The sequence below is a fragment of the Onychomys torridus genome, chromosome 23 (assembly GCF_903995425.1).
Source record: "Onychomys torridus chromosome 23, mOncTor1.1, whole genome shotgun sequence".
NCBI lineage: Eukaryota > Metazoa > Chordata > Mammalia > Rodentia > Cricetidae > Onychomys > Onychomys torridus.
The window spans coordinates 58170843-58197975 of NC_050465.1; the positions used below are offsets into that span (position 1 = coordinate 58170843).

At 52.3% G+C, this 27133-nt stretch overlaps 1 protein-coding gene and 1 pseudogene across 6 annotated transcripts in view; one reads left to right on the top strand and one right to left on the bottom strand.

The window, feature by feature from the left end:
- The window catches only part of Tns1 (tensin 1), a 224726-nt gene that overhangs the window by 47344 nt on the left and 150249 nt on the right, over positions 1-27133 (bottom strand). For all 6 annotated transcript variants that reach the window (XM_036172760.1, XM_036172759.1, XM_036172757.1 and 3 more), the window contains one exon: positions 26337-26453. In XM_036172760.1, the coding sequence (XP_036028653.1) occupies positions 26337-26453 (117 nt within the window). The remainder of the gene's footprint in view (positions 1-26336; positions 26454-27133) is intronic.
- On the top strand, positions 10422-10751 carry LOC118573348 (annotated as a pseudogene).

The following is a 27133-nucleotide window of genomic DNA, read 5'->3' on the forward strand; positions in this document are numbered from 1 at the left end:
TCGCTGCTCCAGGAGGAGTACCCATGCCAAACTCCTGTGGACTGGGGTAACAGAGGGTTCGTGGGGTGCTAGGGCCAGGCCAGAGCACTAGCAGAAGCATCTTAGGTATGAAGTCGTAAGGGTGTCTTTTTGCCTGCAGACAGTTCTGGGGACACCACCCCCCACCAAGAGCAACACTTTCTCTGATAGGAAAAAGTGAATGCTGAGTGGCTTGGGGCCAGAGGGCTGACTCAGAAACAAGGGCTGCCCCTCCCCTGCCTAGGCAGTTCAATGACTTCACACCCTAAGGAGTCAGCAGCCCCTGCTCCAGCCCTCCCACCCCCACCCCTACCCCACACACATACCTCCTCTCCTAACTCTCCAACCCAGACCCTAGGTATCAGGGAAAAAGACACCTCCCAAAGGCTGCACCAACTCCAGCCTGGAAAATACCCCACACACACACATACACACCCAGTCATACACAAAGCCAGACCCAAGAGCCCTGAGAAATACACATGCCAGAGAAATCAGTCAGTCACCAAGATGTGTCCACACCAAGTTTTCTCAAGAGGGCTCAGTGGGAAAGCAGGGTCTGTTTACATGTCCAAACACCAGTCATGGCTAGAAGGCAGGACCTGAGGACGAGTTTCCATGTACTAGACATGTTACTAGGCACTTCACACATGCAGTATTGCTAGCCCTGTTACTCAAGGAGGATTGTGCCTCCAGGAAAGATGGAGAAACAGAGGCACAGGTAGGCAAAGGAATCTACTTTCAAATGTGTGGTATCTGCGGAAGCTCTCAGTGAGAACTAATTTACTTTAAAGACCAAGAAATCTGGATTCCACTACTTTTTTCTTACAACACACACACACACACACACACACACACACACACACACACACACACACACACAGGGGTGGGGTGGGGGAGAGAAAATAAACATACAAAAGGCAGGAATAATCCAAAATAAATATTTAAACTTAAAGCCACAAACACTTCAAAAAGTACAAGCGATCTTGCCATGCCCAAGAATTATCCCTCAGGCCCAAAGTGAGCCACTGAAAACAAGCCCTCAACAGAAGATTATGGCCAAAAACAAGTGATCGGACGACCACAAAACAGGAATGCCTCCAGCAATGCTCCTGTGCACAAGGGCCCACATGCCACAGGCCACCACATGCCACTCAAGAGCTCTCAGAGATGCTAGCCAGACATGCTCCCCAGGGCCAGAGAGCTACAACTCTGGCCTCAGTTTCCACTGAGGCTTTAGGAGCTACACAAGCAACCAGCCCTAAGTGACACAGAGCTGCCAATGTGCCTGACAGCCCAGGCTCTCAGGACTGTGGCCTGAGAGTACCACCCGCCTACCTTGGGTCAGACTCCTAAAGATTAAGGTGGGCCCTGCATGGCTGCCTCTCGGTCTGCCTTGCCCTTATCTCCAGAGGAGTAATGTACAGGACAGGAGGCGTCTCTCTGAGAACTGGCTCCCTGTTTAGCGGCTACTTCTGGAGGGGACAAGTACCAAAAACAAGGGCTGCCATCCACAGAGATTTGTGAGGTCTCTGGAGGGTGGGTCCCTTGGGCCAGAGGGCAGGAAGAGTTGCCCTCCCTCCTCTGCACCTAGGCAGCTGCAGACCCTCCCTCCACACAGGTAACAGAACAGATGCCGTCATATCCCTACATCTACAGGCTCTCCACAGCTCCACCTGCCCTGCCCTACAGCTTCTTCTCACGCAGCTACAACAGCCAGGAGAGCCACTGGTGATGATCCCATCCAGGCCATCCCAGAATCTACCCAGGAGCTGGTAAAAAGAGGAGCATTCCCAAGGCAAGCAGGAGCATGCAGGCTGATTCTCAGCACCTGACCTCCTGGCCCCTCCCGGCTCCTCCACCCCCCCCCCCCCCCCCCCCCCCCCCCCACCCCCGTCTTGGCCAGCCCTCACTCTGCATTGATTTTGAAAATGTCAATATTAAACTTGTCCTGCCATGTAACGCATCTCGTGTGGGCTATTGTTCTCTGAGACGTCCGGAATGTCAACTGCCAAGCCACTGAATCTCAGGAAGAAAATCGAAGAGGTGTAAATTATTTAATTAAATATTGCTTGTGAAATACAAAGGAAAACAACTCTTGCTGTCCTGGGGGAAGGGGCAGGGGTGCGGGGGGGGGGGGGGGGGAGGAAGCCTAGCTGCTCCTGGCTGCTTAGGGCTGGCCACAGGGGCCCCCGCCCTCCGAGCTACCACAGTACCTGCATTGAGTAGCCCTCTACCTTGCAACAAGGACAAAATCAAGGGCATGCAGGCCTGCCCAGGCCCCAGCAGGGCTTCTTCATCTGATGGCCCAGTGAGCAATACCCAACCTGTGAAGCACTCTCCTCCTCCTCCTCTTAGGGGCACCCAGGTCAGTACCTCCAGCCCCCCATGCCAGGGCGCACATTCTCTGGCTCCCTCTTCACACCACAGTCACATTAAAACCTATTTAGCGGGACCACAAGAAGCCGGAACACAAGGCTGGTTTCAGTCCATCAAAGCAGGAAGGGCAAAAGAGAAAAGGCCGCCACCAGAGAATAGGATGGATTGGCAGGGAGAAGAGAGGGACCTGTGAGGCGGGGCAGGGGGGGGGGGGGGGGGGGGGTGGGGGGTGAGGATCTGAGGCTTAAAGGCTGAGGAGTCACTGCACTCAGCAGCAACCAACACAAGCATGTCAAGTAAAGTCCCTAAAAAAAGGAAGAAGGTCATGACTCAGAGAGGTCTGGCACAGAAGAAGGGTCTGGCTGGGACGAGTCATGGGTCCTGGCCAGGTGAGAACAGAATAGGAAGATTAGCAATACCAGACACCCAGATTGCTATCAATCCTGGGCAGCAAGCCCCCAGGCCCCAGGCCCCAGGACAGGCTGGCCGGGCATCCTCTTCTGTCACAGGCTGTATCTTGTCCATTTTTCCAGGAAATCTGACAAGTCTACGGTGGACTCAAGGCCCCACTCACTTCATCTGACTATCCGCTCATTCTAGCAGCCACTGGGAGAGGGACTCAGCCCAGGATGCTGTGTTTGGTTGCATGCACCAAGAGGCCCCTTGCTCCACAAGGGCAGAGATCCAGATGGGCGAGTCATAGTTTTGGAAAGATCTGAGGAAAATCCCCAGCTGACTTGGATGTGGACCCACGCGCTGGAGCTCCCTCCCAGCAGCACCCTGTGCAGAGGTATGCCAAGCACTAACAACAGTACCACGATAGGCCAGGACACAGACGGGGCAAGGCGCGTCCATCCGACACACGGAGTAAGAGAAAAAGATGTGGAAGGTGGTAAGGTCAAGCTAGTCTTTGGGAAGTGTTTGTTAATTCTGATGCTCAGGACTCTTTCAGGAATTATTAGGAATGCAGAGCCCAGGGCCCTTCTGAAGGATTCTCACTGGGAGGCCAGAGCTGGGGCTGAGTCTCAGCACTGTAAACATGCTATTTGTAGCATTGGATCTGAGACTTGGATCCAAATGCGGAGCAGGGAGATGTTGTATGTTGAGACATCGGGACAGACAGCCCAGCCATGGGGACGCTGAGATGCTAGCCTGACTGGCTCTGAGAAAGGCATTCCCATCTCAGGAGGAGTCCCGGAGGAGAAACCTAACCGGAGCAGCCAGCAGGTATGTATGGAAGAGTGAGTGATTTATGAGAGGTTTCAGAATGGGACACTGAGTGATTAAAAAGTCCTCTGGGTCCATGTCAAACAAATAATGATTCTTTGGAATACATCACCCAGAGCAGCAATGACCACCCAATGGGCCACGATATCAATACAGTGCCAAGGGGAAGAGGCATTGTGCCCACCCTGGACACTGGCAGTTTAGAGGAAAATAAAGTATGTGTTGAGGTCTCTGTGCTCCTTAAAATTAATACTAGCAGCACAGTACGATAGTACAGGCCTCTAATCTCAGCACTTGGGTAGCTGAGGCAGGAGGATGGTGAGTTTGGGGCTAGTCTGGGCTACACATGAAGACAGTCTCAAGTAATAAAAGTGACACTGGGGGATTAAAGGTAGTGTGTGACTGAGAGACGGACGAGCAGGAGTGAAAAGGGGTGGGGGGATGGGGGGGGGGGACAGACGGGGGGGGGGACTGGGTTAAGAGGCAGCCGGGGCAGCAAGCTTGGGCTGTGTTCCACCTTTCTCCACAGACTCTGGGCCAGCCAGGGAGAGGCTGGAGATGAGGGCTGAGACATGGAAGGAGTAGTATGTGGTAGCCAGCGGATGGGACTGGCAGTTACCAGGAGGGACACAGAGATGTGGTTCTGAAGAGGACACAGAGGGAAAGTATGCCCTCCCCACTCCATCCCCCACACCTGGCACACCCTTCCCTCAGAAAAACAGCTCCCACCTTAAAATGGCCTAGTCAGCTTGCATCAACTACTTAAACCACTTTGGAGCGGCTTCCAAGATGCATTCGAGGGTCTGGATGCTTACTCCAAGGTCTGCTGAGTGGCAGCATTCAAGAGCTAAGCCCCCAGAGCAAGGCCTGGCACACCCAAGCATGCTATGTTCTTCTCCCTCTCTCCATCCTCTGCTTTCTGTTTTCCAGCATCTCCCCTTACCCGAGGGTGAAGCCCAACCTTTGAGGACACACCAGCTCTTTTATCATGAGGCCCTGCCTGCCTTTGGAAGCCTCTTCTTTGCAGCCCTCAACGCCCCACACAGTCTCCACTCTATTCTCACTAAGCTATTTCTGGGCTCTTCTCTCTGGCATGCAGTACATGCTGTTCCTCCTCCCAAAAGGCCCTTCCTCACACTGCTCCTGAGACTCCCGGCCCCACTGGCAAAAACCTCTGTCTCCTCCCTCAGACCTCCTTCTTTGGAGCCTCCCTCAGATAGGCCACTGGAACTCACACTGCTCCTGGAACTCATCTGCCCTGGGAGCCCACCACATACTGAGCGACCATTACTGACAATTGTCCCCATCTTCTCCAAGAATCCGAGGGTTTCCCAAGGGAAGGCCTCTAGCTTCTCTCTCTCTCTCTAGCCCTTGGTGCCCAGAGAGTGCCAAACACCATATGGTCTATATGAATGGAGACTCTTGGAGTTCAATGTAACCCCACAAGTTATCTCAGTGGAGAATACAACCTGCACATATTCCCCCATAATCCTCCTTGCCTTACAATTAAGTAGCCCCAGAACTTGTGATAACCCTGCCATTCTCCAAGTATCTTCTTCATACAACCCAGTAGACAATCGGGGGTTCTAGGTGGACCCCAAGCCATCCCCAAAAGATCCTCCCTAAAAGTACTACAGCAAAAAATATCCATAAAGCAGAGATTCCTCCTATTTCACAGCTTAGGACAAGTCCCTGTAAACTGACTTAGGCAGAGCCTAGCCCACAGATGTCCCTAGTCATACTACAGGCCAGGGAACAATAACTAGGCCAAGGGCATCTTGGGGTAGCTGATGAAATTCTAGAATATTTTTTAAATTATTTGTTTTTATTTTATGTGCATTGGTGTTTTGCCTGCATGTATATCTGCATCAGGGTGTCAGATCTTGGAGTTACAGACAGTTGTGAGCTACCATGTGGGTCCTGGGACTCGAACCCAGTCCTCTGGAAGAACAGCCAGTGCTCTTAACCACTGAGTCATCTCTCCAGCCCCTAGATGAACATGTCTTAACTTGGGGCCCATACATGGACTTTAAGCGCTCATTTATTCTCCAACTTACAGGCAAAATGCATGCACATTAAAAAAATATTCTAGAAGTGATGGAGAGATGGATCAGTGGTTAAGAGCACTGGCTGTTCTTACAGAGGACCGGGTTTAATTTCCAGCACCCACATGGCAGCTCACAACTGTCTGTGACTCCAACGCCCTCATATAGATATACATGTAGGCAAAACAACCATGCACATAATTTTTTTAAAAAAAGACATGTTCATCTAAAAGTTAGGGTGCTGCTTCTCAGATGCCCAGCACTCAGAACTAATGTGAAGAATCCAAGCTCCACACAGAAGTAGGAGAGCACACTGACAGAATGCAAGCCTTTGGGGGACCCAGAACTTCCTGCCCAGAGTACCCTAACAGCTTAAACTGATCTACAGGAGAACAGACAAGGCCGAGAAGAAGCATGGCCAATGGCCCAGCAACACCAGAAGCTCCTGAGATGCCTTGGCCTGGGTGACAGGGACCTCTTGGGCTCAGTGGCCAGCCTGGCTTCTACCTGGGGTCACTTCTCATCTATAGCCATCTAGGAGGATGCCAGCTCAGTCTGCAAAGAACTCTGGGAATTTCTGCAGGGGAATGAGCACCCTCTGGGGTCTGAAGACCAGCAGAATGAGAGGTGGAAAGGCCACACCCAAACCTCTGAAGGGAACCACAGAGGGGACAGTCTCAGAAACAGGAAAAAAGAGGCATCAGCACACACCACCCAGCGGATCTAGGTCCACATGGAGAGCTGTCCACTGATGTAATACAGACAAGTTTGGGGCCTCAGGTTCCTGGAGGCAGGGGACTGATGAGCCCGGGTGTGACAAAAGAGACCCCTGTCTTTTTATCGCCCTGAGCAGCAAGCACCTAAAGGAACTCTTCACGTCTATTGAAAACAAAGAAAAGAGGGCGAGATTGGCATTGCCGTGGTCAAATTCTGTCCTCTGTGTGAATAACCTCACCAGTGTTACACACAAACCCACCTCCACGGATCCAGGAAAGGTGGGGTGTTACCCTCTCTTGCTGAAGCAAAAGAGAGGGGTCGGGGGAGGTGGGAGAGCCAGCGTCCAGAGACAGCACATCTGGACTTCTGGTCATCAAAGCAGGTTAGTCAACCTAGGAAGCCGAGAAAAACTACAGCTCTAGACTGGGGGTGGGGGGCAGCTGAATTGAGACCTGGAGGGACTCAAGGTCAGCTAATCAAAAGGGAGCCATTTTAAAAGCCTCAAGCTTTTAGAGCTGAAAGGCCCATAGGAAGCCATTCAGCCCACTTTATGGGCTGACAGCGGTGATCAGGGGCTGCTATGGGGAGCCGAAGGTCACTCTGCAAGGACATGTCAAACTGACACCTGGCTCCATGTGCAATGCTCCTGATTCCATGATGGTTCAAGATGAGGATGGCTAGAGAAATGGTACCTGGGAGGAAGAAGAGGGGAACAGCTCTCCAGCTATGACAGGAAACCAAGAACTTCAAGGCAATGTGATACACAGGGTCCAGTCAAGTGACAGTGACAGCTACGCCCCCAGGCCTTCCTCAGGAAGGACCTGAGGTACTGTTGCCACAAACCATCCTAACTGGATTCATACCATGCCCTCCAGAGGGAGGAAGTGGGAGATGGTGACTGTGACATTCATTTCAGACCCTACCTAGCAGGATCCCTACCTAGAAGGCAAATGACCTACCCTGGTCACATGTCAGCCCGTGCATACAGAACAAATGTGAATCTTCCTGGCTAGACTTCACCTGTCTTGTCCCAAGGAGCCCAGCAGACCTGGCACCTGACTCCCCAGCCTGGCGCTATAACCAGAGCCTGGCGCACCCACTCCCCGCCCTCGCCTATCCAAGCACCAGATAGTCCAGGCACATTCTGGATGGTAAAAATAGCTACCAAGTCCTCTGCCAGGCCAGGATGCTGTCCGGGCACTCAGAGAGCCCTGGCTGGAGAAACAGCCAAGAGCCCTGACGATGAGGATGGGAGCATTAGAGTCAGCCCTGGGGACCCCACAGTTTCATCTACAAAATAAGGGAGCACCCCAAATAATACTTCACAAGCCACCTATGGTGGACTCCTGTGACACTCTCTCTACACACCCCATTTCCACTCAAGACGAACCATTGCCCAGAGAGACCAAACAACTCAGATCCACCATGCTCCTCCACCCAGCTACCCTTCCACCAAAAGCAGCAACCATAACATGACCCAGAGAGCACCCCTGGGAGGGGACACCCAACAAGGCTGACACAAGCATAGCCCAGTACACTCAGAGGTGGCCCTGCACAGCCTCATACCCTCCTGGTATCAGGTCTGAGGGACGCTGAACTCCAGGCAGAAAGCGTCCACCCCAGGTCCAGCAGAAACCCACACAGGAGATCATACAGAGTGGATAGCAACACAGCTGCACTTACCCTCTGGACAGAGCAGGAGAAAGGCTGTGGGAACACTCTGATTTGTCCCCTCTGCTTCAAGTTCCAAGTAATTTCCTGCCGGGCTACAGTTCTCAGGCTGAGTGTCCTCCTCAGGCTCCCTGGGACTGTCAGGGGGTGGGAGGAGCCAGTGCCGACTGGCCCTGCACACACACACACACACACACACACACACACACACACACACACACACCCTCCCTCTCTGGACTCTAGCTCGCTCTCTCCCCCTCTCGGCTCAGGCTCTCTCTGGCTTGTAGGAAGCCAGTGGGATCAAACTCCGTCTGTAATCCCAGCCAGCTGGATCCCCTGGGCTTCACTTATCATCCTGCAGCTATGCAGCTCATGAATGACATCACAGTGGCTTCCCCTCCAGCCCGGCCCTGCTCCCTAGTCCCAACCCAGCCCCAACCTCAACCCCAGCTCAACCTGCCCCGGCACAGGGGTTGGACTCCAGCCTCCCAGCCCAGGCCAGCCAAGCCCCGGTCCCCAACCAAGGGCAGCTAGTTCCAAACTACAGAAAACAAAGGGAGAGACCCCAGAGCAAAGGGAGACTGAGCCCAGAGGAACAGGCAAGGCTTACCAGCCCCTGAGAGAAAGGAGCATTATGTGAGGGACTGAGATTTCTTTCCCAAATTTTCCACATTTTTCCCACTCCCAGCAAATGGAAGGCAGAGCAGATGACAGCAATTTTCCAGCTGCTGAGCAGTAAGGTGGAGAGGTTGTTTTTTCCCCTCCCTTCCCCACCCCAACTCCCCGCCACCTCCGAGCAGAGTCATGTCAATGGCTTAGAAGAAGAAAGGGGGGAAAAAGCCCTGTATGTCCCAAAGAGGGCTGGGGTGCCACTAGAGAAGGAGGGCAGAAGTCCCAGCCGCTTTGGCTTCTGGCCCGGGAACCCTGACACAGTCGGAGTGAGGCTACTCAGAATGCTGGTGGGTGTCTGACTGGAGCTGCCCGGATGTTAGTGCTGTTTATTGCCATCTGTGGCAGTCACAGTGGGCAGGACCACTTCTCCGAGGGTCAGGATACCCACTGTCACCCTCAGCCAGCCAGATGTGTGGCCAACCACTCAGCAACACACAGGCAGGTGCCTGGAGGTTCCCACCACAAGCTTGGCTTGCCCTAAAAGGTGAAATTTCCAGAGGACAGCCGCCAGGACACCAGGTCCTTCCGTGTTGTTTGTGCCTTACTTGGATCTCAGCCAAAACTTACAACTCAACTTCCAGGCCAGTGGGAACTTAGTTTCTCTCCTGGAAGACTCCCCCTCTGCCCTCCCTTGGCCCCTATTCCTCTGTGACATCTAGGTGCTTCCACAGCTTATAGCCACTTTGAAATCATCCTTGCAACTCAGGAGGGAGAGGTTGCCAGGGGAAGACCACCAGCCTCTCCAAGCCCTCCTGTGCACGGGCCATCACACACCAGCTCCTCTCCTGCCTCCCAGTGCCAGCTGCTTCCTATGAGTATAGAGGAAATACAAAGGGAAGAGCAGAGCTGTTCCTTGGGGGCCCTATAAAGGCCCTGCCCTGCCTTCACTGATGACATGGCTGAGCAAGCAAGGCAGGCAGCCAATATCACAGACGCCAGTGTTTTTGTTTTTGCATATTAGAAATCAAACCCAAGCTGGGTGGTGGTGGCGGCGCACGCCTTTAATCCCAGCACTTGGGAGGCAGAGCCAGGCAGAGCTCTGTGAGTCGAGGCCAGCCTGGTCTATAAAGCGAGTTCCAGGACAGCCAGAAACTTTGTCTCAAAAAACACCTAAAGATTCCCAAGATATGGAGGGAAAATGGGACTAGAAAAAGTGTCCCGTATTTTGGTAGAGCCCATAGTCCATAGGGACTGCTGCAACGGCCCTCTTTGGTGCCACTGCACCTTCTAGAACTAACCAACACTGCCCAGGCTCCTGAAAGGGTTAAGGTGCCCCCACAGACGTGCCTGTCCCCACCCGGCCCAATTTGATTTCATTTACCATCTGAACACCATCTGTAGTATTTTGTGAATTGCTAAAATAAATTTAACTTAAACCAGTTCTGAGCACTAAACCCCATGAGATCACACACTTGCTATGCTAATTACACACATTTGTCTTTTCCTTTGATAGTTTTAAATCGTTTGACAAAAGATCTCATGTAGCCCAGGCTGGTCTTGAACTCACTACATAGCAGAAGACGACCTTGAATTCCTGATCCTCCTGCCTCCACCTCCTAAGGGCTTAGATTGACTGCAGATGTGCACCACCATGCCTGGCCCATGGACAGTACCATAGAAATACCAAGTACAAGAACAAGTGCCGATCTTCTGCGAAAACTGGGAAGGATGTTGGTGTAGAGGACATTCACTACTATGAGTTCCGGTATGTTGCCGAAACCTTAGATGCATGGTCTTCTGGCCAAGCGTCTACGGGTTCACATTGTTGGTGCATTCATTGTGGCCCTGGGAGCTGCCGCTTCCTATAAGTTTGGCATGGCTGAACCAAGAAAGAAGGTGTATGCAGATTTCTACATAAATGATTGCTAGGGAATGTTAGCTTTAAAATACAACAGTTACGATTCCATGAAAGAGTTTGAAGAAATGAGGAAGGCTAGTGTGTCCCAGTGTGTGAAGTGGCTTCAGAATGTAAAGAACTGTTTGGATTGCACTCCACAGAGATTCGTTGCTGACCTATGTTCCTGAACTATGAAACATGAATATGTGGGCTAAGGACTGGTTTGTCTCAATAAACAACAATTACACAGACAGTTAAAAAAAAAAAAAAGAAAAAAGAAAAAGAAAGAAAGAAAGAAAAGAACAAGTGCCAACAACCACCACAACCTGATGGCCTTCAGAAGGCAATGGAAGCCCGGGGAGTCCTCTAAAAACCCTGACTGGCTGGACACAGCCTTCCCTTGGGAGGCTAACACATGACTAAAGCAAGTTCAAATCCAGCATGGGCTACATAGTGAGGTCCTGTGTCAAAAAAGGGGAAAGATGGATGTCTTAGTTAGGGTTGCTATTGCTGTGAAGAGACACCATGGCAGTTCTTATAAAGGAAAACAATTAATTGGGTTGGCTTACACTTCAGAGGTTTAGTCCATTATTACCATCATAGCAGGAAGCATGGCGTCATGCAGACAGACATGGTGCTGGAGAGGTAGCTTAGATGTCTACATCTTGATCCACAGGCAGCAGGAAGAGACTGTGCCACAATGGGCCTAGCTTGAGTATATAAGAGCTCAAAGCCCATCCCCAGTGACACACTTCCTCCAACAAAGCCATACCTACTCCAACAAGGCCACACCTAATAGTGCTACTCCTTATGGGTCAAGCATTTAAAAACATGAGTCTATGGGGGCCATTCCTATTCAACCCACCACAGCACAGGGTGGGGGGGCAAGGTAAGGAGAGAAGGGCAGGGAGACCCTGGTGGCTTCAAGGGCCCATTTCACCCCCAAAAGACAGAACTCTCAGTGGCTTGGGAGTCAGAATTTTAAAATGCTCTTGTGGACACAGCCAGCTTTGGCTGATGATTGTCCTCATGGAATCTAAACATTTCCTGTTCTGGGACCTTACCATCTCCCTGAGAAAGCCCATTTTATCTTTAATTAACAGAAACAGGGGGATCCTAGCTCTCAATGTTGTCAACTCTCAGTTGACTTTATGGTACCCTGTGGGTGGCTCAGAACAGACCAATGTCCTCCAAGAGACCCCTACAGGCACTCAGGATGTGCGATGTCCTCTGAGCCCCAATTGGATAGTCCACCCTCACTGGCTTATCTGTGCCACTGACCTGCTCCCAGGGCTCCTCGTCACTTTCACATGGAGGCTCTATGGCAAGAGCACATGAGAAGTACGATACTTTGCACTGTTTGGAAGCCATACTTTCCATAACACAGCCTCAGAGTACACCTAACCCCATTGCTTAAGCCAATCCATCATCTGCTAGGGATGTAGCTGCTGAGAGTATGGCATCTCAGTGGCCGTGTCTCATGGGGCCAATACATACCATACTAATGCTCATTCCAAGAGATAGAATTCAGCCTTCCCTTTCTCTGCTCAATTATTATGGCACTGAATGTCCAGCAAAGACAAGAGTCTCATGAAATGACCTGGCCCTGGAGGATGTGATGCCATTGAAACAGTGAAGATGCTCGGTACTGCTCTGCTCTGACCTCTGAAGCAGCCAGCCTTCCCTGCATTTAAGAGACACCCCCGAGTATGGTAGTTTTACGCCCAAGTTCTAGACTCTAGAGGCAGGGAGGTGGACCCAGAGACCTTGTGGCTGCTTCCAGGTCCCCAGGACTCACTGGGTCCCCAGACTTGTTGCCACTGTGGGCAGCCATCCCAGGCCATTTCCTAGAATCACAAGACAGTCAGCCCAGGGGACATCCTGAGTTCAGCAGCTGGTCAACCCAATCCCAGTCAACCAACTCTAGGAAGCAGAGGTTCCCACAGATGTTTACAGTCAGAGCCAAGATCACAACTCAGGGCCACTGGCTTCCGGAAAAAAGCCATCCTTTATGCCAGATCCAGGATGCTTGCACCAAGGGAGGTGGCTAGAGGGTCCTAGGAGCTCCAGCACACAGAAGTCACAAGCATCTCCTGCCAGTCCAACAGTACAAAATTGGTGGGACACTGCAGGGCCACACCTCATTGGAAAAGCAGCTTCTGCCTGCAGATCCAATGACTTCCCCAGCCTTCCCAGGGCAGCCTTGGTCCAGCAGAGTCCCTTTCTGGGGGGAAGGGAGATCAGCTTGCTATGATCTCAGCTTGGAGAGGCTTGGTCCCTTCTCACTGTTCTGTTTCCTGTTTCTATCCTTAGCCCTTTTGTCTATTCACTGGCAGGTGTAGAAGCATCTTCCCAGGCCTGGCTCTCACTCTTAGGCAATGTTAGTGCCTGCCCCCCTTCTCTCTCTCTCCCTCTTTTTCTCTCTGCATGCACACATGAATGCATTTGTGAGAGCAAGTGTGTACTCGTGTGCCTGTATGTATATACAGATCAGAGGCCAACATCAGATATCTTTCCTCAGGCACTGTTTAATCTCTTCCCTTTGAGACAGGTCCCTCCCCAGCCTAGAACTCACCAAGAAGGCTAAGGGGAATGGCTATTGAGCACCAGGGATCCTCCTGTGCCCACCTCCCCATCACCAGGATTATAAACAACTACCCACCACACCTGGCTTTGTACCCAGGTACTGGGGATAGAACTTGGGTCTCCGTGCTGGCAAGCCAAGCATTTGGACAACTAAGCCATCTCCTCAGCTGCTTAGGTCTTGTTCTTAAGGGACAAAATGATGGTGCGTTTTGTATTCTGGCAGTCTTGGAGTTAGGAAAGAAACAGGAAACAGAACAGTGTTCCCAGGAGGGCTACTTCATGGTCTGTGAGCAGGTCCTTGAAGTAAAGCTGGCAGAGATTGGGGTGGGGGTGGGATGTGCAGCACCAGGTGGTTGCTACCCAGGGAACAAGTAGCCAGAGGCATTGCACATTTATAGCTGGAAGAAACACCACTGGCACACAGTAGGTAGACCTGAGCTAGACAGAGGGAAGGAAGTTCAGGAAGGGGAAACTAAATTCCCGGAAGATAGGACTCCAGTTCTGCTGCTTACTGCGTGACCTTGGCTGGCTTAGATCTCAATGCAGCAAAATGCACCCAGGAAAGCATGGTGCTCTAAAATTTCTTGTTCTAGGTTGAACCCAGGATCCTTAAGGAGGCAGCAGGCATAGTCAGAGGCGTGGGGGCAGGAAGAAGCATCCCACACCCTATGACAGACATGTTGAAGGTGCAGGGAGGGGAGGAGAGGAAGAGGGAGGAGTAGGGAGAAAGAGAGGAAGGAGGCTGTGTGTGTGTGTGTGTGTGTGTGTGTGTGTGTGTGTGTGTGTGTGTAAGTGATAGAAACATGGTCCCAGATTTCCTTAGGATCTCCCCGCAGCCCAAAAGACCTGAAGAAGCACAGTTCAAGGCTACAAGGGCAGGGCAGGCTGTGGGGAGCAAGCCTTCTGGGGGTCTCCACATCTAATCCAGGAAGGCAGCGGGCAGGGACAGTCTGGGAGTATGTTCCCTGAGAATAGGGTAAGATTCTGCAGGAAGGGGACTGTCAACTCCCAGGCAGATGTATGCATTGAACAAAGGACAGAGGGACATCTGCCCATGGCCCTCCCGCCTCTCCTCACCCACTGCTCCCAGCATGGGCATGCTTCAGAAACATCTTCACCTGGGAAGGTGGAGGAGAAGGTGAAAAAGGATGGAGGAGTTTGGGGAGCAAAGGAGAATGAATCAATGCCTGTATCCATTCACCAGGTGTCCATGCTTAAACAAGTGTCTCTCGCTGGCCTCCAGAACTGCCTGCCCAATGCAGCAGCCAGGAGCTAACTAAAAATGATCCTGTCCACAAGCTCTTTCTGCTCCCCAAGACAAAGGAGCATCCCAAGGGAGACAGGAAGGCTCAAAGGCACCAACAGTCAGTGGTCAAGACAGCTCAACCACCCACCTATCCACTGGTGGCCAGACTAGTATTAACGTCACTTGAAGGGGCTCCCTGGGATTTGCATGCATTCCAAGGAGAGCTATGACCATGACAGGACCACGTGGCACCACCTCTGAGAGGTTCATGGTCACATAAGGACCTACCTTCATTAGTGGGTCAATTTCAAAGCTTCACCCAAAATGACATGAGCTCTCGGCATGACAGAAATACTGAGGCCCCAAGGGGCTGTGTGCCTTTAGAATACAGGTCCCGCTGTGAGGGAGGGGAGTGCAGGGCTGGAAGTCCACAGGTTCAGTACACTAGAGGGGACTGTGCAGAGTGCTCCACGGAGTTCTCTACAGAAGGGTGTCTGCAGAGTAATCCAGGGGTTCAGTGCATAACAGCGAACTGAGTGGAGGGGTCTGTGGAGTTTTCTACATGCGTGAGTATGGGCTAGGCAGTAGACAAGGGTGATCTGTGTTCCTCTTTAAACCAGGCAGTTCCCTTCTGTGATGAGTGACGTGACCTTCCCTGACTCCCAGGCCCTCCACCCCACAGGGAACCTTCCTGGATGGGAGGCAGCCCCCTGGCTCAGCCCTGGCCCTTCCCACATGAAGCACCTGTGGGGACTCAGAGGTTCCCAACCTTAGTTCAGACCGAGGGGGCTCTGAGGGAGGAAGGGGGAGGAAAGATCTGAGGAAAGCTTTTGCTTTCATATCGAAGTCTGACCTCACTGGCCTGGGAGTGGGGGAGCACAGAGCCAACATCAAAGAATGCTCGCCCGCTGCCTTTTTTATTTTCCCCAAGCAATCAAAGCAACACAAAGCTAAAGCCTCAGATAAGCGTCAGTGACAGCTGTCAAGACGGGAAACCAGGCAGTGAGAAGCCAGGGCCTCACCCTCAGCCGGCTCTGCCTCGGCTCACCAGGCAAGGAGAATCCAGCTGGAGCCAGCAGGGCTGGAGGGCATCCAGCTCTGCCCTTGGAAGATCTGTGTCCCCGTGGGAGAGGCTTTGGGCGCAAACAGTTTCAAGAAAGGAGAGAAGAGGGAACAGGGAGTCTGGAGTGGAAGACATTGCGTCCTCTTTACCCAGAAAGCTAGTCTGTCTTGTCAGGGAACTCCAGAAGTTGCCTTGCTCCTTTGCAGACACTAGCCACAATCACTCATGTCACCCACACAGAAGCATATGTGGAAAAATTCACCCCAACTTCAAGAAAAGCCATCCTGAAGCTGGGCAGTGGTGGTGCATGTCTTTAATCCCAGCACTCGGGAGGCAGAAGCAGGCAGATCTGTGAGTTCGAGGCCAGCCTGGGCTACAGAGCAAGTTCTAGGACAGTCAGAGAAACCCTGTCTTAAAAGAACCAAGAGAAAAATGAAACATCACCCATTCCCGTTTCTCACCCCATAACTACAGGGGTTCTCCCAGTTATGAGACCTCCATCCTAGACCGACAGTTAAAACCCATGGCCACCTCTGTCCTCCTCTCCCTAACCATCCACCCTACAATAGAGGGGCCTCACTCAGCAAAGTGTTATCAGACAGTAATGACAGCAGATGGGGAGTCACAGGCAAGGGTACCAAGGGGTGATGGTGCCCAGCCTTGGAGCAGTTGGAGGCTCCTAGAGGCCAGCCCACCTCAGGGAGGATGTTCAGCCAGACACTGCTTGGCTGAGACACCTATTTCTCCTGTCCTGCCTGCCACCGGCTAAAGGCTCCCAACTCATCTAAGGCTATTTTCTGCCCTGAGACTAGGGCAGAACCAGTGACTTACAGGAAGTCCGTAAATATGCACCAGCCTATAGTGGTCCCAAAGGCCAAGCAGAGCAATAAAGAGACCGATTTGTTTTCATCTGAGAAATGCTGAAACTTAATCCCTAAGCAAGCTGACCCTGCTATGGCTGCGGCTCCACCCACAGCAGAATTAGCCTGTGTCTCCCCACCCCCCTCCAAGGCTCCTGAGCTGCCCCTCTGGGGCTGGTAATGGGAGGGGACAAGAGAAACTGTAGCTGTGGTTCCAGCGTGCTGCCACTGCCGAGGCTGGCCTCTCCTGTCCTGCCACTGGTCTGCAAGTGTCTCCAGGACGCAGGCACAGGGGTGAGTCAGACAGGTTTCCTGTTTTAACTCAGGTCCTTGCTCCTAGGGCTCTGGATCTCAAAGCTGCATGGGACAGGAGGGCAGGGTTCCTCCACACTCCTGTGCTTGTGAAGAAATAGGGAGATGCGGCGGGATGATGAACAGTGGGTACCAGAACTCGGGCTCCATCCCTCATCTGGCCGTGCTAACACTGCTAGGGAACCTTAATCTCTCTGTACGTGTTACTTCATTATGAAACAGAGGCAAAACTACCTGGCTCACAGGGAAATGGGCAGAAGCAGAGGATGTCCTGGCCGTCCTACAGTATCTTACTCAGGAGGGGAACACATAGCAGTGGGAGCAGATTGCCCTCTGGCTGCAAATGTCAATGAGGACAGCCCTTGAAGAGGCCAACCTGTCACTGCCCATCACCCTCAGAAGGTTGTCCTAGGACTTGCACAAATGAAAACAATACATTCCCAGGATGACCCCTGACAGCATTTTCTAGAAACAGAAAAGGGAGACTGGAAATAACCTAAAAGACCTGTTACTTAAATACAGGTTTTAAAGAAAATACTAGTGAATAAAATATGGCACATAAACTGGGCGGTGGTGGTGCACGTCTGTAATCCCAGCACTCAGGAGGCAGAGGCAGGAAGATCTCTGTGAGTTCGAGGCCAGCCTGGGCTACCAAGTGAGTTCCAGGAAAGGCGCAAAGCTACACAGAGAAACCCTGTCTCAAAAAACCAAAAAAAAAAAAAAAAAAAATGGCACATAGGTATGATAAGAATATTATGCAGCTGAAAAAAAAAAATGAAAAGCCTCTTGATGTGCAATTTGGAAAGGTCTTCATCATCTACCATTTGGTGGAAGCGCTTACGGTAAAAGTCATTGGAATCCTCACAATGGCTACCAGATCCGAAGTGCCCTGGTCCCATTAGATGGGACCTTTTCTCCTACCACAGCCTCCATTGCAGCCACACTGCCACCAACCACTTGTGATCCCCAAACATCCTGCACTCCTGCCCCAGGACCTTTGCACCACCTGGAAGGTTCTCCCCCAGTTACATACTTGGGCAGCTCAGTCCTCTTCAAGTCTTTGCTGCCCACTTAATAAAAGACCGAAATTGGTAATCCCTGTTTTTACATTTCTAACCGTCATGCCCATCCCGATCACTCTTTGGAGTGCAGAGCTCAAGTTTCTCTTGTCCCATTACATACTCGGATACCTTCTTACCCTGTGCCTTTCATTCTGTGTGTGTGCATTTGTGTGGGTGTGTACGCATGTATGCATGTGTGGGTGTGTGGAGGTCAGAGGACAACCTCAGATGTTGTCCGTGGGGTGCTTAGCTGCTGTCTACCTCTCATATATATATATACTTGTCAAGTAGGCTGTGCTGGCTAGCCAGCAAGCCCCAGGGATCCTCCCATCTCTGCCTCACCATGCTGGGATCACAAAGCACATGCCACCATCATGACAGGCATTGACATGGGTTGTGGGGGTCAAATGCAGATCCTCAAGGTTCCACAAACACTTTACGACTGAATCATCACCTCAGCCCCTAATTTTCTTTTAAATGATCTGCCTTCTTCCACCAAAACAGAAACCCTATGGTCTTGTTTCCTTCACTGTCCTGTCCTCAATGACTGGGGAATGAAGGGGTTGGCATATCATATGCATTCAACAAATACCTGGGAAGTGAGGGGACAATGTGACTGAGGAGCCCAGGTGCCACACGCCACAGGTGATCTGTGCTCCATCCCCTCCTCCCTTCAGTACAGTGGGCTCAAGGGTGACTAGAACCATGCCTTTTCTCCTCTACATTCTCACATGTCCCATGTGGAAGGGGCTGTGACCAGTGCTGGAGGGCAGACCCAGCCTAGGAAGTGAATCATCAAGAGATGAACCACCCAGGGGGTACAGCCTGCATTTGGACAGTGTGAGCCAATGCTGGTCATGGAGCCAGAGGTCTGATTTAAAAGTCTGCTTCTAGCTGGGATGGCTAGAAGGTGGTCTGACTCACTTCAAGACGTGTTTTACAAGGTCCCTTGGAGAGGCAAGGCTTTGTGATGAACCTCTGAGTCTTTGTCCTCTGCCAGGTGTCTTCCTTCTCTCCACACTGAGGCTAAAAGGCTGAGCACCTTGCCCAGGGCCAACAAAAGGCAGGAGGCAGAGTTAGGACTTGACCAGAGTAGCCCAAATGCCAAGCCCGCTAGCGTCTATCCTCCAGGCCCTGCTTGCCTAGGGACTGGCCCCTCCTGAGATCCACAGGACACTTGGAGGCACTTCCATATTCTTGATAGAGCCAGCCTGTTGCTGAAGCCAGCCTAGGCTTCACGGGGCTTCGGGAGGTCTGGCAGGAAGGGGTGTGGAAAGGAAAGGGAGTTAGAAGAGATAAATCACCCATGGGCAGCCGGGGAAGTCGAGGGAGGGATGGCATCCAGGAAAGGACTGATCTTCTGCCAGACCTAGATCCCTTGAAACAATTTCCCTCACACAGCCCCCAAACTGTCAGTGGGACAGAAAGCAGGCCAGAAGGCTGGCCCCAGAGGGTGGGTCTCCAAAGCAGGAAGGACAGAGCTTTGTAACACAAAAGGCCCCAGGGAGGCCCAGGCACAGAGCAGCTCCTCCTTGAAGCTGCTGAGGCAGAGAAATACCCAGAGCAGGCCAGGGCAGTCAGCAGTGGAGCTGCTCGCCAGCAAGCCACAGGGCAGACCCTCTGCATCAGCCTCGGGTGCCAGCCCCAGGCAAACATTCAGGATAGCGAGATCGAGGCCAGGCATCCTCAAAGCAGGGATGGACACCTCAGTGCTGAGAAGCATACTCCAGAATCCAGAAAGAACCCTCTCCCTACTGAAGGTCTGGATGTTAAGGCAGTCTGAAGCCCTCCTGGGGGTTCACAGCCACTAGAGCTGGGTGTAACAACTGCCACTGCCCGGGTAAATCTGAGGGTCCAGTGGCATGTCCTTGGGTGTGAGCCTAGGACCTGCCTGTGCTGTTGCTTGTTAGGCAAGGTCTACCAGTCAAGAGGATAGGGCTTGCTCCACTACAACACCATCCAGCTCTTAGTCCCCTAGAAAAGGGATCTCTGAAACCCCGCAATCTAAAAGGGGAAAGCCCTGTGCCTTCAACAGCAGGGAAGCCATGAGCAGCAGGGCCCAGGCGTGGCTGAGGAAACATGGACCCACCCTGAGCAGCACACAGCATTTGCAAACCCACCCCCACCCTGCCTCCCTGTTCTAGTCACCCTTACCTCCCACAGATCTATCGAGCATCCACTAAAGACCCAGCCTTCAGGAAAGCTGGGCTGACATAATTGCTTTTAATTCCTTTTTTTCTAAAAAGGTTTTCCTCCTGCCTCAGCCACCATGCCTGGCCTTGAGTGCTCTTTCTTAACCTCAGCTTTCTAGACTTCGACCAGTGTCCCTGCCTTTTAACTCTGAGAGACGATGCTACATCCATTGTCAGGGCCCAGCCACATGCCATCCCTCTAAAGCCAGCCGCTCTGAGTCAGAGGCTGTCACCTGGTCAGGCTGCAGGTTCAGGGTGGCTGGCAAACGTATGTGACACTCCTGCTCCTATCCCCAAGCACCCCTAGACTTGACTCTCCAACCCCCAGGACTAACTTGGTGCCTACCACTTGTAATTAGTGATTGATTAAGAACCAGGGGAAGAGAGAGGAAAAGAGGGAAAGGGGGGAGGGAGGGAGGGAGGGAGGGAGGGAGGGAGGGAGGGAGGGAGGGAGGGCAGGACCAAAGGAGAGGACAGAAGGAAGGATGGGGAAGGGGAGGATGGAAGCAGGGGAGGGTAGATGAGTGGCAGGATAGAGGAAAGGGAGGATGGGAGAGGAGAGAATGGAGACAGAGGGGTAGATGGAAAGCCTATTTTGCAGGTCAGAAAAGCCCATGATCAATAGGAAATTAGATTCCATTTCTTGGAAATGGATGAGAAGATGGTACCCTAGGCTAGGGCCAGCAACTTACATTCATCTCCAGGTCTGGCAGAAGAGGTAAGGGAGCCTGAGGGGACAGAGTACATGTTCCTTGTCCCCAGCCTCCATCTGGGCACTGGGCTGCTGGCAGCAAGCTTGGCACCACTCAGAGTGTGGCTCCAGCCTTCCACCTCCTCCCGATGGCAGAGATTGAGAGACCAAAGACTCATTCAGCAAGAAAGGGATCATCTTACCACGTGCTCCGGACGCAGACTGCTGCCCAAGCCTGCCAGCAGCAGTGTAGGACAGGCCAGCTAAGGGACCAAGGGCATCAGGACAGGGCCAGCCCCAGCCCACGGGAGCAATGCTAGGCAGGTGGCTGGCAGATGCTGGGTCATGGGAGTTATGTCCTCTACCCACAAGGTCACACCAATCTTGTGTTTGAACCTGCTGATTAGTCCTCTTTGGAGGGGATGAAAGAGGAACCTAGTATCCTCCCAAGCAGCCATTGCATGCATACACGTCACTGTCACTACAGACACCCCACACTGAGATACAGTCCTCATACCTCAGTGTCTCTCGACCTAAGGGGTCCAGGAGGACAGCATAGCGACTAAGGAACATCCAGAGAAGCTACCAGGCCACATGAGAAGTTTCCAGATCTGCTGACAAGGCACTCAAGAGTCACAAACCCACAGTCCTCCAAATCTACAGGTGACTGACTGGCTCAATCTCTCAATGGTTCCTGAAGAAAGTTCTAAAATGTTTGTAACCTCTTCTCTTCCTACCTCAAAATGTTGAGTAAACCTTCTATGTCCTGTAAGCACATACATAGGCACACAAACATGTGTATGTATGTGCACACGCACACCACATAAACACATACAACCTGGCCACATGCAGATGCGCGCGCGCGCGCACACGCACACACACACACACACACACACACAATGTTGGCCAGGCAAGGGCTGACAAGGTGATGTGCCAACTCCAAACTGATGTCTGAATTTACCAACCCTTTAGATTTTCCATCATGTAACCAGAGAAGAAATGGAAGTACCCTTAGTGTCATGGAGACAAGGAAGGGCAGAGTAGAGGGCAGAGATGAACAAAATCAAGGGACTCCAGCTAGCCCAGAGGTGACAAGACACGCTTGGCCAATGGTGTTTCGGGGGTGGGGGGACAGTTTAACCAAAAACATCCAGCACCCAGAATGTGCTATCAGTCTCTCACGGTCACCACCAGCAGTAGCACCACCAGCAGCAGCAGCACCATCATCGTGGTTTAGAGCTGGCACCTCCTTTAGGAATCCAGACCCCTTAACTCACTCAAAGGCTGGGGGAGGGAACTCTCCAGATGTAGGAGGCAAGTGTCCTGAGTGTCAAGAGTGGGTCAGATGTAGATGATGCCCAGAGAGTAGTGGGGAAAGGGACAGGGGCCTCTTAGAAGGGCGGGACTCATAAAATCCCATCTTTGTCTTACCTACTCCAGCATGGCCGCCACAGACACTAAGTCCTGCCAACATAGCACTTAGCCAACACTGAACTTCTGGCATTGGCCCTCACTGACTCTGAAGTGCCTCCCATAGGTGGAAGGTCCTGTTATGGTATCTGTTGTATGGACAAGGTCTCAGAAAGGCACCAAGGATCGCAAACAGACTGTCTGACTCTAGACTCCACACCACCGACTCTACAGTACACGGTGATCTGTTCCACCTGTTCTCGAGTTTTCTGTCTTGCGTGCATACACAACATTCCTGCCTCCTTTGGAGTTAAGACATAGACCTTGGCTTGTTTTAACCAATGAAATGTGAGCAGGAAGAACATGTCAGTTCCTGGCAGAAGCCTAGTGAACATCAGAGCCCTCCTCCTGTAGTAGCATCAATGAGAGAGACATTCTAGATGAAGCCCCCCTCCCTAGGGAAACTAGGGTGAACAGTGGCTTATTCCCATCCTTTGTGGACAAATACCTTAAGCAGGGACTATGTTGGAGGGAGGAAGCCATGTGAATGGGGCTGTTTGTTACTGCAGCATCTGCTGGCCTATGCTGACCAATGCAACCACTCTGCCATTTCTTTCCCTCTGGAGCTCAAGAGTTGAGAGGTTAATGTGTCAGGACCATCCCAGCCTCTCATAAGTCCCTAGAGGAAATACTGGTTGAGCTCAGAATGAGAAGAAATGCTGTCTACTCCTACATCCTCTTTCTTTCTTTTTTTAATCTTTATTTTTATTTTCTCTGTATGGATCTTTTGTCTGCAGATATGCATATGCACCACCTGTGTGCCTGGTGCCTTCAGGGACCAGAAGAGAGAGCCTCGGGGCCCCTGGAACTGGACTCACAGATGCTGTGAGCCACCATGTGGTTGTTGAACTCACATCCTCTGTCTGGAAGAGCAGCCAGCGTGCTCAAACACTGAGCCAACTCTCCAGGACCCCCTACATCCTATTTCTATGCAGACTAAAACTGAAGACCCACAGGAAGGGGTCTCCAGGGATGCCTGAGACCCTTGGCCCAGATCTTCCTCTCCACATCTCTGTGTCTCTCTCCTCATTTGTAGCATCTTTCCCTGCCCTGACTTCCCTCATTTCTCTCAAAAATTAAAATAAAAAAGTCAATCCTTGGACAAACTCACCTCCACAGTCAGCCAAACCAGGGACTCCTAACTGTAGACAAGGGGCTCTTCTCAGCTGAGACAGAAGAACTGAAGGGGTAGGGAGGTTTAGAACTCTCCCCTAAGAAAGTATATGGTTCTCCTCAGAGCCAGAGCACCTGGAAGCTTGAGCATCCAACCAAACCCCTCGCCGCCTGCCCTGGCTCAGCTGGGCACCTCACACAGGTAAAACCCAGAAGCGACGGGTAACGGCATCCTTGCCATTCCTGTGAAGCATGGGATGAATTTTCTTCTCCCTCCACCCTTACTTCCAGTCTGAGAATCTGCTTCCATGCTCCCACTTACCCAGCACCAGCCCTGGTCCCCCATCCTGACTCCCATTAGCTTGATGGCCAAGGAGTCGGAGGACAGCAGGCAGAGGGCCCTGAGGCAGCTTGGCTCCCCGGCTCCTCAGCTCCTCAGAAGCAAAGGCCACCACCCCACCCAGCTACTGGAACTTGTTTCAGAGACTCTTGGAACCCTCTGGAAGAATTTGGACATGGCTCTGTGCAGCATAGGCAAAAACAAAGCCCTGCCCCCACCTAAGGGGTGCTGGGACCTGGGCATGGGGCTCAGAACTCGAGCCAAGGAGCTAATGGGACTCCTGGAGGCTCAAATTGTGGTGTCAGCCAGGGCCAAGCTGGCTGGCTCCACACCAACACAGAGGGAGGTGGAGGCAGCCTTGAGGAGGAGGGCAGCAGGAGCCAGACAGCTCTCCACCACAACTCAGGATTCTCACTTCTTCCTCGTCAGAAACCTGGGCCTGGGTCTCCAACGGCATGGAACACAGAAAGTTCCATCCCACACATGGCGGCTTGAGCCCTCCCCTCAGGGCCACAGGCTGCAGGGTGCAGTGGCCCAAGAAAGAGCTGGTTATGGCAAAAGAAAGTCACTAAAACGGGTCTTACTCCAGTATACCTATATAAAGGTCCAGGTCCCTACATAAAGAGAACAGAATACAGAAACACAGAGGGAAACACATGCGGACACAGGGCAAGGGCAGTCTACAAGCTGAGGGGACAGGCCTCAAGGACATCAGCCTTGGTCTCAGAATCCAGGTCCAGAACCATAAGAGCACGGAGCACGTTTCTGTCACTTAGGGCCCACCTGTGGGGCCTCTGAATGGTAACCCAAGAGAGCTAAGACAATAGACCCCCAGGAAGAAGTCCCTGAGATGGCGGGTACACCCTCTCCCTGGCCATTGTCCCTAGACAGAGCCTATTCTCCATATGGGTTTCCATCTCTTTCCTCTCTTCCCTGTTTCCTCCTCCTAGCCTACACACAGATGAACCACATTGTTCCCCACAATTAAGGTGACAAGAGGTCTCCCACTTCCTCCTCTTGACCATTTGCCACACACACACACAAAAAAAAACCCCTTTCCTCCAGGATAGAGAACCTTCCACACAGAAAGGCTCCCAGACAGGAACAGGACTAGAAAACATAATCCATGCTCAAGCTCTGGGCTCCCCCGGGGTCTCCAGGCGCCCAATGGGGATGCAGCCCGTGGGCAGGCAGCAAGACACACACGGTCAGAGCCCAGGGCAGCTATTTCCTGGCAACGGTCCCAGGCTAGGCTGTCAGGCCAGGCAAGGAAGGCGAGAGCAGAGCCCCGATCTGCCCCTCTATGGGCAAAGGGCTTTGCCTGCGTATAGAAGCCCCTCTGTCCTGATAAGACCAGCTGACCTTGTAACTGGCCCGGGGTCCTGCCAGCTCCGTTCCCCTGCTGGGGAAGCAATCATGGGGTGAGGGCTGCAGAGCCAGTCAGGACCATCTCTTGTCTGTCCCGCCTGTCCGTTGAACCCACCTGCTACCCTAGGTTCCCCTGTTCAGACCCTAGGCCTCCGTTCTCCTCCCTTCCCTTGAGCTGGTCCCATCCATTCCGCCCTTAATTTTTCTAGCTTTGATTCTCTAGGCACTTTGGAGGCTCATGAAATGTTTTTACATTTATCACCACACTGGATCCCTACCAGGGAGAGATGGCGAGGGAGGTATTAAAAATTCCTTCAAATTGCCAAGTGTTCTTGTTAAAAATGCAAACTTCCCCAAAGTGAGAGACAGTGAGGCTGGCTGGCGGCAGCAGCAGCTTCAGAGACAATCCATTCCATCCTCAGCTCCACCCCATGCCCAGGCCACTCAGACAACTCAGAAGATGGGAACTGGGTATGAAGGACAAAGATCATAGTGGGAGGGGCCCCCTGAGAGGGTACAAGGGCAAGCCACCAACCCTGGGGTGCTGCACATAAAGGCACTCTTATGAAACCCCTGAATCCTAAGCTAGCCTCCCTCCTCCATCCTGTCTAATATCTGCCTGTAGCATGGCATCCAGAGTAGAGCCACACAGGATGCCTGGGCAAGGGTGACGGAGGAACAGCCATGCAGAGGTAAACAGGTGTGAGTCCCAGGCCATGTTCTCCCTCCCCAATACCACTCCATCACTGGAGCAACCCCCAGATGGCTTTGGTGGGGAAGAGAGGTTGCCACTGGTGTCCTGGAGAGGACACAGCCTGGGTCTGAGGGGTAAGTCATGGTCCTGCCTTTCAGAAGATCTCAGTTACCCCAATTCTGAAGACGGTTGCAGGGGACCCTCCAACCTGCTCTAACATTCTGCCACCCTGTGGCTGAACCAGAAAACAAGCCGAGGGCTGAAACCCAAGGGGGCATATCTCAAGGGTACCTGGCTTCATCCTCTATCTCTACCCCTCCTCCCTCCTACATATTCCGAGAGCCAAACAAATAAATGGACCCACCACAGAACTCTCCAGGGCACACCTGCCTGCAGCTGGGTATGAAATATGTTGGTGTTTTCAGGCACGTTAAGTAAGCACAGGCACTGTTCCCACTCTGCAGCTTGTTTTGGTGTTTGGTTTTGTTGTTTTTTCTCTCTTGCATCTTGGAATGCCACATTAAGTTCCCAGACATCTTTGATGGGTCCTCATGGAAGCTGTTAGACCCCCAAACACTTCATCTACATACCCATGCTCTGACCTCTAAGAACAGAGACAGCAGCCTGGAGACGCCTGAGGGCAGGTTCCAAAGAGACGGAACAGAGACTGCCAGCTGCACGTAAAGCCACCTCCTCTACAGAGACCCCAGAGAACCAAGGTCACACAAGCCAGGGCTGCCCAGCTCAGCGAGAGCCTGGCAGTCAGGGGTCACCTACCCTCCATGCCATCCTCACGATGTCCACTGAAGTTGTCGTAGGAGTCCCAGCGGATGAGGGGGTCAGAGGTGTTATAGTCTACAGAGACACTGGGCCCATTCTCCAGGTGTTCCATGCCTGTGGGGAGCCGGCAGGGGACAGAGGGACAGAGAGGACAAGAGATAAGCATCTAGTAAAGCAGAAGGCCAGTGAGCTCCTCCGTGGAATGTCTTGAATGTCTAGAGTTGGACATAACTCGGGCTGCCTCAAGAACCCAGGAGTCTAGGACTGGGTCATGGGGCAGATCAGGTCAGGGCACTGATTAAAAAAAAAAAAAAAAACCATACACACACCCTAGAGAAAGCATGTCCCCACCCTCTGGGTGGCTGCTTCTACATCATCTATGGCCCTGGGGCAGGAGCAAGGGTCAGCTCTGGAGACTGGAGAAGAGATAAGGGACAGGCTTGTCCTGGACCACCTGTAGGTAGGGACAGCAGGGAAATCACAGCCAGGATATTGAGAGGACACAGCTGGTAAAGGTCGTCCCAGGCCTGTCTCTGCCCCTATTTAAGATGCTCTCAGCCAGGCGGTGGTGGAGCATGCCTTTAATCCCAGCACTGGGGAGGCAGAGCCAGGTGGATCTCTGTGAGTTTGAGGCCAGCCTGGTCTACCAAGTGAGTTCCAGGAAAGGCGCAAAGCTACACAGAGAAACCCTGTCTTGAAAAACCACACACACACACACACACACACACACACACACACACACACGCACGCACAAAAGATGCTCCCTATTCCAGACAGATATCCTCAAGAAGAGG